At 41.2% G+C, this 16,835-nt stretch overlaps 2 protein-coding genes across 3 annotated transcripts in view; both read right to left on the bottom strand.

Moving 5' to 3' along the window:
- Nucleotides 1–2,022: 2,022 nt before the first annotated feature.
- Nucleotides 2,023–9,108, bottom strand: SDHAF4 (succinate dehydrogenase complex assembly factor 4). The gene is made up of 3 exons (XM_071548532.1): nucleotides 8,886–9,108; nucleotides 6,177–6,329; nucleotides 2,023–2,308 (listed from the first exon to the last, which is right to left on the bottom strand). The coding sequence occupies exons 1-3, from the start codon at nucleotides 8,923–8,925 to the stop codon at nucleotides 2,199–2,201; spliced, it is 303 nt and encodes a 100-aa protein (XP_071404633.1). The 5' UTR covers nucleotides 8,926–9,108; the 3' UTR covers nucleotides 2,023–2,198.
- Nucleotides 9,109–10,091: 983 nt separating this feature from the next.
- The window catches only part of FAM135A (family with sequence similarity 135 member A), an 84,688-nt gene continuing 77,944 nt past the window's right edge, over nucleotides 10,092–16,835 (bottom strand). For both annotated transcript variants that reach the window (XM_071548529.1, XM_071548530.1), the window contains 2 exons: nucleotides 15,459–15,572; nucleotides 10,092–14,749 (listed from right to left, as the gene is read on the bottom strand). In XM_071548529.1, coding sequence (XP_071404630.1) covers nucleotides 14,544–14,749; nucleotides 15,459–15,572 — 320 coding nt within the window. In that variant the 3' untranslated portion in view covers nucleotides 10,092–14,543. The remainder of the gene's footprint in view (nucleotides 14,750–15,458; nucleotides 15,573–16,835) is intronic.

The raw sequence follows: 16,835 nt of genomic DNA, 5'->3' as shown, positions 1-16,835 counted from the left end.
AGAAAAATCCCTGCCTTTACGATGCACTCTCTTCTTGGTACAACCAGTGCTCTGAGAATGATCTCCAAAATCCAGGTGCTCCATGGATGCTGGCAGGGAGTTCCTAGGATCTGCCTGATCTCCATCAGAAACGACTCTGCTGTGGCTCTGACAGTAGCAGTCATCACTTGCATGAAAGAAGACAAGCAGGGGCCTGGATAGCACTCAGGTCAGCCCTTACTCACAAAGTTGAGGGAGACTGAAGATAACCAACTGAAACATAAAGAAAATGATGGAAAGGTGAGACCAGTTCCTTGCATGCTCAGTCAAAAAGGTGTAATTCTGCATCCAGAAAGGAGTGCAGTCTATGCTGAAGGGAGCAACTGGTTTGAAAATCAGGAATGCCAAGAAGTAGAGTTAGGTAAATATTTATGGAGTGTGTGCTGGGAAGGGTCCAGCCTGGTATGGGAAGATAAGGAAGTCATGCAACAATGCATGGAGAAGAAGATTTAGAATTAAAAAATAGCTGTAGTAGTGTTACCACGTATTCACAAATTAAGATGCTAAGCCTCTTAATAATGCAGAAAAGGCCACAGCTTCCAATTAAAAAGGTGGTGTATTGTGTGAGGAAGTATTTTCCAACCCAACAGCAACTGAAAGGCAAAGCATTACGAGAAATAACTATGTTAATAAACAGCATCTATTCAGTTTAAGGATAGTTGACCCAGCATACCTTCACGTAACTGAAAATGTAAATAGATTTTGGAAAGATCTGTCACACTACAGAAGGGAAACTAGAATGACTTAGATACACAGACCAGTTTCCCAATATCCAAACCATGCTGCAGAATTTAAAGGTTCAAAATGTAATTACCACTAATTAACATATTTTATAAAACTGCTTTAGTTAACCTCACTTTGCTCCTCAGATAGGTATTTGGTTGATAGACCTGTAACTGAGCAGTTTCAGTACTTTTGTAGGATGTCATCACAGTGAGACAAACATCCAAACTCGTACCTGATATTATCCATGTCCATAATGCACACACCAGGTACGCAGCCTGATCAGTTTCAACAAGGAGCTCCCCTCTGGCTGTCAGCTGAGTGACTTCTAGGGAGGCTGCACAGATTTGTGACAAGACCAACACACTTTAATGCTCTAATAAAACCATGCAAAGGCAAAGCTGGGCAAAGCACACACAGAGCCAGAGTAATGCAAAACCCACACCATTCTCTGATTCTGTGACTAGAGAAGATCCACTTGTTTAGGCTACCAAAAAGAACTTGCCCAGAAATAGTGCACATGTTCACACATTTCAGTAACTACAGCTTATTCTGATTAATAAGTACCCACACAAGTGGTAGATTTGCACTCTACTACACCATTTACAACTAGGAAAAATCTTGAATGAAGAACTGAGCTCAGTCTGACTGGAAGATACTTAGTTTGATGCCAGATAACTTAGTTTTAAGACCTGCAATATTAGATCAACTAATGGAATTAGTTCCCTTTGACTGTAAGATGTCAGGAAGTAATGCTGTGTTATCCCCAAACAGCATTTAGCCTATTTGCAAATGGGCATCTCCACTAGAAATGAAAAGATAATGCAAATAGCATGGAAATAGGTTATAAGGAACAGTGTTCTAGAACTGCACACAGAGCACCTCTACACTCCTTGCCATCATGAGCTGACCCTCTCAGGATCAAGCCTCCATTTCCATTGTGCGTTACAGTCTTCAGTCTGAGACAAGGCAGACAGGATGGCTCTTTAGTAAAGGGGTTTCTATCAGTGAACCACTATGTGAATCAGCAACTTCCTGATCTCCTCAGAGGTGGCTCTGCCTTTAATGAATGGTGTCCAGGTTCATGAACTCCAAAGCTCTTCCAACACTTTTACAACACTACATAAATGTTTACCTTCATAAAGAAGTCCAAGCCCTTATACATCCCAGTAAGCTCCTGACTCCCAATTTCCCATCGTATACCTACATTTATACTTGCACAGTGTAAACAGAGTTAAAGATCAGGCACACGCGGAGAAGTAACATCTCTGCAATCTGAGTCACAGCATTGTGTTTATTTACATTGTATCAGAAAATTCACCACAAGCATGACAGAAACAAGAAGCTTCACAACAAATCCAGGTGAAATTTTTTTCTGTACATTATATTTTTCAACAAGCGAAATATTTTATCAGCAATAGAGACACATTTAAACATTAAAAATCTATACAACGTCCTTTTCTCTCCCAGTCTCCAAAACGTGTAGGTTCAGGGCCTCTAGGTCCACCCCTCTCTTTTGTAGTAGGGTTGATTCCATCAGGGAATTCTAAAATAACAGGGAAAGTTCATTAAAATTCCTATAATATTGACAAATATAAAGATGTCACCACTTATGATGTTTGCCTCTTAAATTTTCAAATACAAAATCAATTCTCTTTCATTTTTAAAGGCAACCTTAAGTATTTCCCAGTCCTACAAAAGTAATTTCAGTCTTTTTGACTCCAGTCAGCAATATGTATTATCATAGTCAGTTATGAAAATTAAAAAGCAACTCAATGTCTAGAAGCAGTAAAGCACCACAATTTCTCATGAATTCATGGTCCAAACTTGTATCATTCAGGCATATTGTACACATGTTCACTACATCTAAAACCTCAGGTCATTTTCTGTTTGTATAGGTCTCCAATTTTAAGCATTCTGTTTTAACTTTCACTTGAATTTTGTCAAGATTCTATTATTCTTGTATTCAAACAATGATGTTTCTCCTGAATGCTGGTATGTTTCTCAAGAAATGGCATGTTGATATTCATCAATACCAGAGTAGAAATTGGACCTTTTTTACCTTATAAAACTTAAGCTCACTAAGCCACTGTGCTGCTCTCTCAAGAGAGGGAGACTCCTCATAAACGGGTTACGAACGGAACTTTCCTCTCTCTTCAGCAGGCCCGCAGTCCATGAAGCACTTGTTGGCACAGCACAGCACAATCCCAGGCTAACTGTCTTCTCATCCTGCACCAGACTGCTGAAACTCACCGTATCCCATGTGCCCCTTGCCATGCTGACTTTCCAGAGCCTCCCACATACAGGCATAACTTGGGCTTCCCTCAGTCATACCCCAACTCAGCCCCAGTGGACAACGCAAGTAATGAGCAGCAGGGTTGAAAATCAGAAAATACAACAACGGAAATCCTGAAGAGCAGAGTCACAGAACACAGATGAAGGGACACTCATGGAGCTACAGGCTATACAGGATGACATATTGGGATGTCTGTTTGAAAACTGATGCACATCAGGACAAGAAACACCAGTATTGGAGCACCTCTGGCAGTACAAGGAGCACAAATTTTGTAATGTCATCATTTCAATACCCAAGCGCTACTGATGTGCTGACACTGGATGCAGATGCTCAGAGGATTTCTCCATGAGAGCTATGCAGCAGTGGGAATTCCAACAGTCAGCTTAAACTCTTAGCTTTTTTCCTAATAATACAATAGGCAGTCCAAACCAATATATTGCTGGTGTTACATGTAAAAAACACACAGGTACAACTAAATTTAAAGGCAAAAGAGACCTCTAGTCTTGCTCTAAACCTGGAACACCTAAGCAAAAAGCAGAAGATATTGATCATGCATGTGTTTTAAATGAAGCAGTGATAGTATTTATTTTTTGTACATAAAAAGACAAGAATTAAATAGCTGCTTACACAGTAACTTCAATGCCAAGTCAGTTCTCAATTGAGTCACAATCTGAAATTGAGTGCAGCCCTATTGGAGATGATTTCATAATACAGTAATGATATTATAATACAATAATATAACCACAAATTTGTGGAAAAAGGAGAAGCAGAAGTAGCTTTTCACCATGATGCAACTTCCCCAACTGCTGTGGTGGCCTCAGGAATGTGGGAAATACATCCTTGAATCGGAGACCTCCTTTTAGCTCCTATGCACAAGAAGTTCCCCCATTCTGTGCCATTTTAGCCTGCATGGAAAGCGGGTACTTCTGTGGAAGAGTATCTGAGGATTTTGGATATGAAATTAAAGATTCTAAGGTGGAAGAACAACAGCAGTTTCTTAAATATGCCAGGAATGATTCATCTTTATGCTGCTGTTGTTCAACTCTGCTGGCCTTATGGAAACAAACAAGGGGCACACATTCAGAGATTGAAGCATGGATGGCACTGGCTCACTCAGATTGAATATGGAGCCTCTGACAGATGTAACAGCTACACTTGTTAGTTTTCTGGAGGTGTGTGGCAGCACTCTTGTGAAACAGGATCGCATTCAGTTCTGGAGAATGATGCTGTTTATCTGAGAAGACTACATTCCAAGAATTAAAGCAATTACCAGTTCTGTACAGAAGGGCCGTTTAATGTGTTTGAAGTATTTACTGAAGGAATATCTACAGCAGAAGGAAGTTCTGCTTCCAACAGGCACTCTGCTGCCTTCCTCTTAAGAGATTATGAATCAGCCTGTAAGTCTTTTCCCCAGAATATCAGTGATTTCAGACCTGGATTTCTCTTTACATGCAAAGGCGCAATATATTTTCAATAGAGAAGAATGAGAAAACCTTTCATCAACATGTTAATGAAGATTTATTTTGGGCAGAAGAAACTAGTGTTTAAATTGTTGCAAATAGTTGCATGTTTTAATTTGCAGTGTATCTTTTTAAGTCCTTGCATAATAAATATCCATGGTCTTAAAAATAAAAATAGTGAAAAACAAACCCCACACAGAGTGCTGTGTCCACCTCTGGAGCACCCAATACAAGAAAGATGTGGATCTGTTGGAACCACTCCAGAGGAGGCCACTGAGATGATCAGAGGGCTGGAACACCTCTCCTATGCAGACAGGGTGAGAGAGCTGGGGTTGTTCTGCCTGGGGGAAGAGGTGGCTTTTGGGGAGACTTTATTGCAACCTTTCAGTACCAACAGGGGGCCTAATAAAAAGCAGCTGGAGAAGGATTTTTGACAAGGACAGGTAGTGACAGGACAAGAGGGAATGGCTTTAAACTGAAAGAGGGCAGGTTTACATACTACAAAGAATTTTATTACTGCAAGGGTGGTGAGACACTTAAACAGGTTGCTCAGAGAGGCTGTGGATGTTCCATCCCCAGAGGTGTTCAAAGCCAGTTTGGATGGGGCTCTGAGCAACCTGGTCTACTGAAAGGTGCCCCTGCAAGGGGTTCAAACTAGATGATCTTTAATGTCCCTTTGCAACCCAAACCACTGCGTGATTCTTTAGTCGTTTTGTCATCTGGGTATTCATAGTAATTTACTGATACATTGAAAGGCTTGTCCTAGAGACCTCAAAACAGATAAACATAGGTTGTCACTACTGCTGAAGAGTAGCAGAACATCACACTACGGTGAATGAGACAAAGCATGACTAGTGCTTTTAGTTAAGGGAAGATGACTAATTAAAAAGAAGGAAGAAAGAGATTCTGTCTTTCTCCTATCTGACAAAAAAAAGTGTCTGCTCCTTGTGAGTTCAGCAGTGACACATCTGTGCTTTAATCTTGGCAGGTTCTCTGAGTGCAGCCCCACTGGAGTCACCAGAATGCAACACGAACAGCACTTTGTCAGGTCTTCCCAGACCCCACCGAGCAGCTCAGTAAACTCAGTATCTGTGGCTGCTTTTCAAAACACTGCCTGCAAGACTAAGAGAAAGTCTGGCCGTGATATGCAGCATGAATCAGAAATAATTTGTGGAATAAGAAATAGAACAGGCTTTTTGAATAATAAAAAGTAGCTGGTGCCCTCATGAGTTTACCACCACCATTTACAGCTCTACTGTTACAGACTGACACCAGCTACATTTCTCAGAGCCATGCAATGGTTTAGGGTGGAAGGCACCTTTGGTAGGTACCTGGCCCCAACCTTGCTTTAGGCAGAGCTGGTATTAGGTCAGGACAGCCAGGTAAGTCTGAGTGTCTCTAAGAGGAGAGGAGTAACACGTTCTCTGGGTGACTTGTTACAATGTCTGACCACCTTTGTTCTCAAGACCTTTTCCCTCCCACTCTTTGCTGCAACTTGTCAACTCATGCCCACTGACCTGCCTGTTTCTTTTCATCAGGCTTAGAAAGTGTTTCTCAGGAGTGCTGTATGTCAGTCATCATCTTAACCTGACATGAGCACAGCATCTCATGGTCTAGCCTTCAAAATACAGCTTTCAATTATGTGAAATATGACTTACTTTCCAAGGGTTCCCTCTCTATACTGGACTCTTCTGGTTCATCAAATCGACCTACTGGCAACTTCGGTTTCTTAAGTGGCTGCTTAGTAGGTTCAGATCTTCCTCCTGGTTTAGAGCTGGAGTTGCACCTCAAGTTGCAAAGAAGTGATGACTCTATCAAGCAAATGGACACATGTATCATAAATGTGAGTTTAACACCCAGTAACTCTACCACACTTCAGAGCACCTCTGAAAAAAACCTACTTCAGAAACTAGGAGGACTAGGGGAGGATATGAAAACAAATCCCCCAAATTATTTAACATTCAACTCATGAATACCTAAGAAATCAGCAAAGATAATTATTTTTGGCCCAAGAAACACATGCAGGCAAAACTGTGTTAGTTGTATAACTCAGTTCACATAAACAGTGTATTTTAAACTTCTTGAACTTACCTTCACTGTTGCCTCCTTGTATTTTAGACTGTAAATAGTAATTATGCTAGCATAGACCAGTACATTCTGCTTTCTGGGAAAAGTCTTAACCTCCCCCAAGAAACCTGCTGATTTCCAGATCTTGGCTCATTTCCAGCAGCTTTTTAGTCAGAAAAGGCTTCTGCTTTCCTAAAGGAAAGTTTAAAAAAAATAAAAAAAGCTGTTCCCTTAGTAACAGGTTTTCCAGAATGTCGGCAGAGGATAGTTGGGCTTCCCTTTGGATGGTAAAATAATTCAGCTGGTAGTCAAAAGCAGGACAAACTTTGAGCACATTTAAGTTCAATTATATAACTGCAAGCAAACACTTCAACTAGAACCACAAACTTTTTTCCTTTAAAATCCTACAAACATTTTGGTTAAAAAGCCAAATGCCCGCAGTGAGCATAAACAATCCTCTAAAAATATTTTGGCTATGGACATGTGCCTAAAGCAGCTCTGACTCAAGAAGAAAGATTCACACAGAAATTCTCCCTGTACCAGCTGGATGCAAAGTACCTGAAAGAACTATTTAATAAGGAAACCGTCTCAAGCAGTGTGAATTTGACTCACCTACATATACACCGACAAACTACCCACCTGTATTCCCAGGATCAGCATATTCATTCATTCATTTTAAAATACCACAGCTTTAACATTAAACCCTACAGCCACATGAACTATTATGTTTGCCAACTGCTGCCAATGCCCCAAAGGAGTAATTTTTTTTTTAGTTTAAGCATGACATAATAAACTGTCAACACTGAAGTATCTAATCCGTTGCAAACACTGATCTTTCTACTGCTGCCAAGTGTCTTGTCATTCTTCAGCAAGCTAAAAGAGAAGCTAGCTGGAAAATTAAATTATAGCTGATATTCTAGTCCAAATTTAAATGAAAGTCAGATTAAGGTAGTGGTATGAAATCAATTATCTCAGTCACCAGAGAAGAGGCAAAATCCATTTTCCTATTTGCAATACTTGCTATTCTTGACCAAATTACATTCTTCCTGACAAAGGGGTGACAAAAGTTCACCTAAATAGCTCTGAAAAAGATGGGATGAACTGTCAACTCCATATTCTACGAACTGATCTTTGATTTCCTCATTCTTTACAGGCTGTAACAAAGCCCTCTCATTTATTAATTACACTTAGTTATATAGCTGAATTTGAAAACTGAGCATATGGAATCACAGAATTGATTGGGTTGAAAAAGAACTCTGAGATCAAGTCCAACCCTTGGTCCAACTTCAGTCCCTTTACTAGATCATGGCTCTCAGTGCCATGTCCAATCTCAGTTTAAAAACCTCCAGGGATGGTGAATCCACCACCTCTCTGGGCAGCCCATTCCAATGTCTGATTACTCTCTCTCGAAAGAATTTTTTTCTGATATTCAACTTAAATTTCCCCTGGCAGAGCTTGAGCCTGTGCCCCCTTGTCCTGTTGCTGAGTGCCTGGGAGAAGAGACCAACCCCCACCTGACTAGAACTTCCCTTCAGGTATATCGGGATGCTCAGGGGACTAGAGCATCAAACAAACCTTGCCATGATCCTGACAGCCAAACAGGCCACAAACATCTAACAACATTTTCCCCCAGCTCTCCCATTAACATATACTGTACTGGTATGTTTCAGGAGTATTTTATCAATAGCATCACAGAACTGGAGCTATTGATGGTGAAGGAATGGGCCCGACCCGCTGCCCTGCCCCGGGCACGGCTCTGCCATGCAGGCTGGCTCATTTTTCCCTAAGCAAACCACCTGAACCTGCCCAGTGAAGCACCAGCAACTTCCAAGGCCACAGTAAGTTCCTTCCAGCTATTCTACAAACATCAAATACACTGTTTAACATTTTACTGCCATTACAAGGCTCGCAGTCACAACAGGCCAAGGAAACGACCGTAATAACAAATACGCCCGATAGCAGGAGGTCTGCAGTACGGGGGAGAATATTAGTTAATAGCTATCCGGGGGTGGGCAGAGGCAGCAGAGGCGCTCAGGCCAGCGCAGGGTGGGGAGCGCTGTGAGGTCTCAGAGCCCCGGGGGGGCCACGCCCCTCCCCGCCGCCATCTTGGGCGCCCCGCAGCGCCCCCCCCGTCCCGCGCGGTGCGGCCCGCGCCCCCTCGCCCTCAGTCCTTGCCGGAAGAAGGGCTGGGGCAGCCCGGGACCCCCCGCGGCACAGCCGGGCCCTCCCGCCCTCCGCTCGCCTCTTACTCGCTGCCCCGGGACCCCCCCGCGGCACAGCCGGGCCCGCCCGCCCCTTACTCGCTGCCCCGGGCGCGCCGCGCAGCAGTCGCAGAGCCATGGCCGGGTCGGGAGGCGCACGGGGCGGCCGCGCAGGCGCCGAGGGTGGCGGGCCGGGCTGGGAGCGAACGAAGAAGCAAACACAAACATACACGGCTCCGGGCAGGGAACAAACACGGCCCCGGGTGGGACAGGCGGGGAACAAACGAACAAACACAAACGCGGCCCCGGGTGGGGAACAGACACGGGTCCGGGTGGGGCACAAAGGAACAAATACAAACACGGCGCCTGGCGGGTCGGGGTCCGGCCGGGGAACACACTCGAGTCCGGGCGGTGAACAAACACGGCTCTGGACGGGATGGGCGGAGAACGAACGAACAAACAAACAAACCAACACACACACGGGTCCGGGCGGGACGGGGTCCGGGCAGCGGGCCCGCAGCGGCCCCCGTGCTCTCTGCCTGCGGTGACCCGGCCGGAGCGCGCCGGGAGCGCGGCCCGGACAGGGCAGCTCCGGCCCCACAGGCGTGCCCGGGACAGCACCCGCAACGCCCCTGCCGCCCCGCACACCTGGAGCAAAGGCATCTTCTGTCTGCAGTGAAGACTTTCAGCGCTGAAAGGACCGATTGACAGGAAGCTCAACATGAGCCAACAGTGTGCCCAGGTGGCCAAGAAGGCCAATGGGATCCTGGCCTGTATCAAAAATAGCGTGGCCAGCAGTCCCAGGACAGTGATCCTTCCCCTGCACTCTGCGTTGGTGAGGCCACACCTTGAGTACTGTGTTCAGTTCTGGGTCCCTCAGTTCAGGAAGGATATTGAGGTGCTGGAGCGGGTCCAGAGAAGAGCAACAAGGCTGGTGAAGGGACTGGAGCACAAGCCCTATGGGGAGAGGCTGAGGGAGCTGGGGTTGTTTAGCCTGGAGAAGAGGAGGCTCAGAGGTGACCTCATCACTGTCTAGAACTACCTGAAGGGAAGTTCTAGCCAGGTGGGGGTTGATCTCTTCTCCCAGGCACTCAGCAATAGGACAAGGGGACACGGGCTCAAGCTCTGCCAGGGGAAATTTAAGTTGGATATCAGAAAAAAATTCTTTCCAGAGAGAGTAATCAGGCATTGGAATGGCCTGCCCAGAGAGGGGGTGGATTCACCATCCCTTGAAGTTTTTAAATTGAGATTGAACGTGGCACTGAGAGCCATGATCTATTAAAGGGACTGGAGTTGGACCAAGGGTTGGGACTTGATGATCTCAGAGTTCTTTTCCAACCCAATCGGTTCTCTGATTCCCCCTTCCCCCCAGTGTGTAATACAGTCCTGCTAGTTTTGGTTTTGTTTTTTTTTTAATAGTAAAAATACATTGTTAAAATAATACAGAAAGGCAGCCTAGGACATGAAGGAACTTTAGCTGATGCCAGAATGATGTATGAGTCCAGTGTTTGTCGTCACAAATTAAAGGCCATGTAACACCAAAGTTACAAAAAAAAAATCAAATGTTTTATCAACTCAACAAATAAACATTATCTCCTTCATTGCACTGTGCCAGCTGGTGCATTTTCTGCACTGAAATGGGCATTATTCACCCTATGAGAAAGAAAATACCAGGAAAGGGTCACCAACCATGGCTGCTGGACCAGAGGACTTGGAGTGGCTTCTTTTAGGTTTCCCAGTTTAACCAGGGAAGGTGCTTTTAACAGTCTCAGTATAAACCTAACCCTGGGGTAAGTAACACCTGTGCTTATGGAGTGGAGCTCCGGGTAGTTCACTACAGTTCATGTGCTGAATATGCCAACACTTGCATTTTGTCACTTTTCAAACTTCTCCAGCTAACCTTGTTCTTCCATAGAACAGAATTCAAAACAGTGTCCACAGGTACTGAACTGCAGTAGGTAACTTGGAGATCTGAGTCTAAAATAGTATTTTGTGTTCACATTTGAAGAATTTAAGATAAAGTAAATCTCCCTGGCAATTTAAGAACAGCAATGCTCCCTTGAGTTTATTGCACTGCATCTGGCAATGACTGCACACTGGAAGTGATTAAATTTAACTGAATGTTTTCTGAGTGGCATTTTCTCAATCAACTTTTTATAACATGATTAGTTAGACATTAGAGGCTGAAAATAATGGGAAACCCTTTCTTTTATTCTAACAGCAAGATGTTGGGCCTCCAGATGAGACAGAATAAAGATGCATGCAGAAAATAATACTCTTCAGCCCAAAAGCAGCAAGAAGAAAATGAAACAGATCTCTTTGAAGTTCAAGAACTTATCATTTAGGTGTCCAATGCAGTAAAAACTATATGAAATTCTTCCTTTAAAAAACACTTATACCAGGCTGTCTGCAGATACCAAGTAATAGTACGCTCTGCTCCTAAATAGCTTAACAAAATCCATGAAAAATCATACATGCATGCATCCATCATATGCACATGCATACATATGCAATTTCAAATGGTAAGGATGAAACAGCAATGATGGATTAATGAAGTACTGTTTGTCCACCTAAAAATAAGCTGAGGTCTTCAAAACAGTTTTTTCCTAGTCTTCTTTTATTGGGGTGCTGTAAAAATGCAAAATTCACTTTTAAATCCTGAATTATGCATTTCTAGATCTTGTGGCTGAGGAGGTAATAAATCTGAACATCAGAAAAAAACAAATGTAGCATACCCCACAGGAATTTTCTACTTTGTGATGAAATGCAATGGTTTTTTTTTTGTTTTCCTTCCTCTGTTTACTGATCACTTATCTCTTGCACTGCAGCTTGCCTCCTGAAGAGGACACAAACAATGCTGTATTTTGCTTTACTGTTCTAAAAGGCAGGGAAAAAGACATAGCACAAACCCTGCAGCAGTTCAGTTCAGTTGAGCCAAATGTAATGGCCATGGGACTATCTGGAATGCAGCACAACCAGTGCTGCCCTGGGCAGCAGGCATAGGGACACTGCCTAAATGACCCCTCTTCCTCTTAGACCATGTCACAAGACTTGGGTATCTGAACACCACACCTGGTCGGGGCTGGGCAAATAAAACTGCCTTGGTTTTGTGGTTACAGAGTAAGTTTTCTGTGAATGTGAAATCTCTTGACTATGCTGCAAAGCCTGGTGATTTCCAGTATAACATGAGCCCTTTCCCAAAGTACTGGCAATTGCTACATCTACAGGACCAGACAGTTTAATTTTGATGGAAGATTCAAACACAAACCAAGGAATTAATTTATATACACTACATGCAAACAGAAGTTCAGACACTATCTAATTTTATGCAGTGACCTCCTAGTAGTATCACTGAGAGCTTTGTGAAATAACAGTAGCAGCCTGCTGCCTTCAGGGAACAAGAGACCGGCAGCTTTCTAAAGAAGTATTAAGACCTCAGTCCTTACTCGAATAGAAGAGTAGTGAGATGGAGCACTTTATAGCTGCTACTGTGGCAGATGACACTGAATTATGTATATAAGAGTTTGTATTCCTGTCTAGGAAAGAGAAGGCAGAAATAAGCAGGAGTAGGGGGAACAGGCCATGCAACACACACACAGTTGTCCAAGCCATCCAAGACTGCATGTGTTGCTCAGAGAGCAACTGCAAGCCTACCATACAGTCTGTAAGTGCAAATATGACCTTCATATGCTTCAAGGACATGCTGGGCTAGCAGACCACATATGAACTGCACTGAGCAATACAAATGAGAGAAAATTACTTTAATGTTCTCTTAATTTGCCCTGTTCCTTGATAAACTTATATGGAAATACCATATGATTTCCTGCACCATCCATTTTCCTCAAAGAACAAACCTAATTCAAGCTTCCTCAAATGTATGGGATCTACTATTGAAAAAGTGACTATTTCTGCCAGGATATTTCTGCTTTGCTAATCACAAAGGCATGCTTTACACTTTCAGATTTCCAGAGACAGAAAGCAAGACAAACATTTTTCAATAGTAACGGAACCATCTAAATACTTTAGTACTAAGAGTAGTTTAACATCCTCAATGTGAATCAAGGAATCTTTTGTAGCTTTAGTGCCCTTAAATGGATATTCAAAGTATAGCCACTAGTCAACTACTCTTAAATAAAAGGCAGCTGAGATACAAGAACATAATTAAACATTTAGAACCTACTAGTATCATCATAATACAAAATTATTTATAAAAATAGACATTGTTATAGTGATAATGTATTTATCTTTGTGTCATAATGGCTTGCCTAACACAACTCTAATAAAATACTCCTTACAGTGTGTACATTGCTGAACTGTAGATACTCATTTGAGCATCCTGTAAGCTATAGGGAAAAAACTCCCCATATAGTACAAAGACTATTATATAACAAACAATATCAAATGCAAAATCACTTCATTATAAAATCTTATTGCTATATTAATTTCAAAAGTACAAAATTATTAATTATATACAAAAAAAGCTTTCCCAGAATTTTGGTAATTAGCAGAACTTTTCAGTTTCTTTAATTGCTTCCATTAGAGTCATTCGTTCATTTTATTAACACCAGATGCAATAACACAATGCTAAAAATAAACATGCATTATACAATGGATTTATATTTTTCAAAAAATGTTCATTACAATTAGTGTACAATTAGTGAATGCACATGTAACTTTTTCCTCCACCTGTAGTGACTTATTGTTTGAAATCAAGAAGAGGGAAGGAAGAAGAAACGAAACAATGCTATTCAGCACCAGTAGAAAGTCAATAGACCTTTAACATTCCTGTATATCAAAAACATTTTATCTGTGTCACTAAACAGGTAAAGTTTACAATATTGTCCCATTTGAAGATGTATTGATTTATATTTACAATACTTTGTAGTCAATAAAACATTTCAACAATATTTAAAAATTGCTTAAATTCATAAAAGTATTGCAGAATTTTATAATGTTTACTTATTTTAAATACATACAAGGGAGTCCATGTAAAACTGTCCATGTTCATTGGAAGAACTGACAGAGCAGGGAGCCATTTTAATATAGTTTGCAAAACCCCAATTACTTGAAGGCAGCTATCACTGAACATTCAAAAATCCTTAGTTGCCATTTGCTTCTGAAAATGAAAGTTCCAGTAATAAAATTTGTGTATGTAAACGAACATGTTTTTGAGATCAGTAGAAAATATATTCCCACAGGCGTAACATATATAACAATGACGATAATGATTTTGTAGAAAATGGTTAAGCTGTAGCGAGACCCGCAGTACAGTCATTTCCAAATATCCAGTATTTTAGCAGCTCATTGTGTTTCCAGTTAAATTTCCTACAGTGCTAAAATACGACAACTGAACATGTAAGACCTTATTAGAATTTTAAAACCCAATTTATTTTTGGCATCTAAAGCCTCGTGTAAAATGTAGCCAAGTAACACCGACTTCTGTAGTCTGAGAGCCAATAACAAACCAACCAAACTAAAGTACACACTGTGCTTTAATCTCCAAATAATTAGGTACCAAAAATTAAGAAAAAGTAATAGAAAAGTAAAAAGAACAAAATAAAAAAATATTGCACAGCCACATTACCTAGAAAGTAAAGTTGATGTTAAAAAGCCCTAAGTGTGGATGATATAAATTATCTCCCATATAAAAAGTATAAATATCTCTTAAAATACAGCTTAGGCTATACTTTAACACCACACATTATTTGAATTCATCTGTTAATGAGGTAATAACCAAGTCTCTTACAATGCTTTTCTCTACTGAAAATATTTTAGGGCAGCAACAAGAAAGAATTTTTCTAAAAATATTTCTGAATCAAGAACAGCAATGTGTGCAGCTCTCCCTATGAGAGAATCCGCTGTATTGGGTAATGCATTAATTACATTATAACGAACCAAATTACATTCCTTATTTTGAAGAACTGGCAGAAGCAGGTTCTGGATCATTTCAGCATAAATTGGTCCTGTAGAGGAAAAGAAAAGTTGTGCTTTGTGAATCACCAGAAACACACAATTCTTTGACCTTGAACTCAAAAAGAACATTCTGGAGTTAGGAGAGGTAATGAAATGTGTTATGCTGTGGCTCTGCTAAGATAGAATATACAAGAAGTTTAATTTCCCCTGGAAATGTTGGAAAAATAATTTTAAGCTATGCATTTTAGTATTTGCACATCGATAGTGCTCATCAGTATTTATTACACTACGTAAAAGTTGTTTATTTGTCAATATATAATGCTAGAATACAATTGTGCTAGAATGTCTCAACAGCAAACCCGAAATGAAAACGAGAAAACTACCTTTTCTTTCAGTGTTACTATTAAGCCTCAAGTAACTGCAGCCCAGGGCTTGGTGCTACAACTTATTATCCTCAAAGCTGTTTGTCCTCCCTGTTCGTGGAGGGAGGCTGTGTCCATCCCACCTGACGTTAAGCAAAGTCTGTAAGCTAGAAATTTATTCAATCTCATCTCCTTCTGCTTGTAATAGAACAGGACAGATCCAGAAAGCAATTCAGCTCTCACATGGATTTTCTCTGTCCATTACTACAAAGTAAGTTGAATGTCTAAACACATAATAGAGGTGCCACAGTTAAGCCTCCAAAATGAAATGGGATGAGACTGATACCTGTGAGGGTTTCACCTGAGTGGTTTGTGTATTTTGCAGGATATTTGTTACCTGATTGTTTATCTTTTAAAGCTGTTTTACACATCTCAATGCGAGCGGAGTGATAAGGAACGTAACGATCCTGCAGAGATCCTACTAACACAATGTTTTTGAAGTAATGAAGACCTACAAGAAAAGAGGAAAAGGTATCTATTAGAGCAAATCCCTTGATAATTACTACAGAATAATTAAATGTTTTACAATGAAATTTGGTACCAATTCATTACAAGATCTTGCACAAAAAGGCAGAAAAATCAATTACAATAGGTAAAGCTACAAAATAACAAGATGTTGGGTACCAGCCTTTCCTCTGCACATATTTAATACACAAGGGCATGACCCAAGTGTAATGTTTGCCATTTAAATCAAGTGTGGTTCAAATACTCGTCTCGCTTCTTAGGCATGCAGTAGTTGGTTTCTGGCTGACAGAAGGGAGTCAAGCCTTCAAACTGCCTAAAGAAACTTAAAGATGGATGGTGCCTTTTCTTCAACGATGTTTCAGTCAACAGCTGTACCTGAATCCATGCCCAGCACCAACACATACACGATACAGGCCACATAGTGCAGGTCCCTCTCTTAGGCACTGCCTCACTGTAAGGTTTAACCAGCTCGAGCACAGGTGCAGGATCCACCCAGCACAACCCCCAAGATGTAATGAAACCTTTATAACTAAACTCAGACTTCCTACTTCTTGGACAAGCATGCTAACAGTAAGATGGTGCGAAGGTAGGAACCCCCAGTAATGATATAGTTACAGTCCTTAAGACATTTAGTTGTTATGTTTTGTCTAAAGAGCTTCAGCAGATTTCTGGTGCTGCCCATCTGCTTTAGGCCAAACACAGTGGAGCACTTCAGGAAAATAGGTTGCCTTTGCCTGAAAACAACCCCTTCTAAATATCATAGCCACCTACAGTTAAATACAAAAGTTGTTTCCTAGTTTTTAATATTTTTTAACGCTCCATGTGATGAAGACGAGATATCTAATAGTCAGTTACTGAAACAAAATAACTTGTATATCAAAGAGTAAATGTATTTTCCCAGATTTCACAGAAAATGGAAAAAAATAGTAATTTGTAAATATATAAAAACACAAAGATGTATCCAAACTAGATCCTGGTTCCCATTCTCTTCAAATAGGAAAAAAACAACACTGTCTCAAAAGATCAGCCAAATCACTGGAGTTTTCTATTTGACATCTGATGAAAAATAACTGCAGCAAATCTGCTATGAAGATGCAGATGCCAGTTCCAAAACTTTGTATTGAGCTGAAAAGAAGGCATTTGAAATAAATAAATCAAGGATAGGAATTCACTGCCAGCTAATCTGCAATAGTTTTGCAAATTCCCTGGGAGTCTATTTATCTTGTATTCAGTTTTTTTTTTATTATGT

This window comes from Pithys albifrons, chromosome 2, assembly GCF_047495875.1.
Source record: "Pithys albifrons albifrons isolate INPA30051 chromosome 2, PitAlb_v1, whole genome shotgun sequence".
NCBI lineage: Eukaryota > Metazoa > Chordata > Aves > Passeriformes > Thamnophilidae > Pithys > Pithys albifrons.
This window is presented reverse-complemented; position numbering and strand designations above follow the sequence as displayed.

Excerpts from the sequence above, each read along its gene's own strand:
- SDHAF4 (XM_071548532.1), bottom strand. The coding sequence starts at position 8,925 with ATGGCTCTGCGACTGCTGCGCGGCGCGCCCGGGGCAGCGA. Across the intron at positions 6,330-8,885 it reads CGGCGCGCCCGGGGCAGCGA|AGTCATCACTTCTTTGCAAC; the intron begins GTAAGGGGCGGG and ends TTTGCTTGATAG. Across the intron at positions 2,309-6,176 it reads AGAGAGGGAACCCTTGGAAA|AATTCCCTGATGGAATCAAC; the intron begins GTAAGTCATATT and ends CTGTTATTTTAG.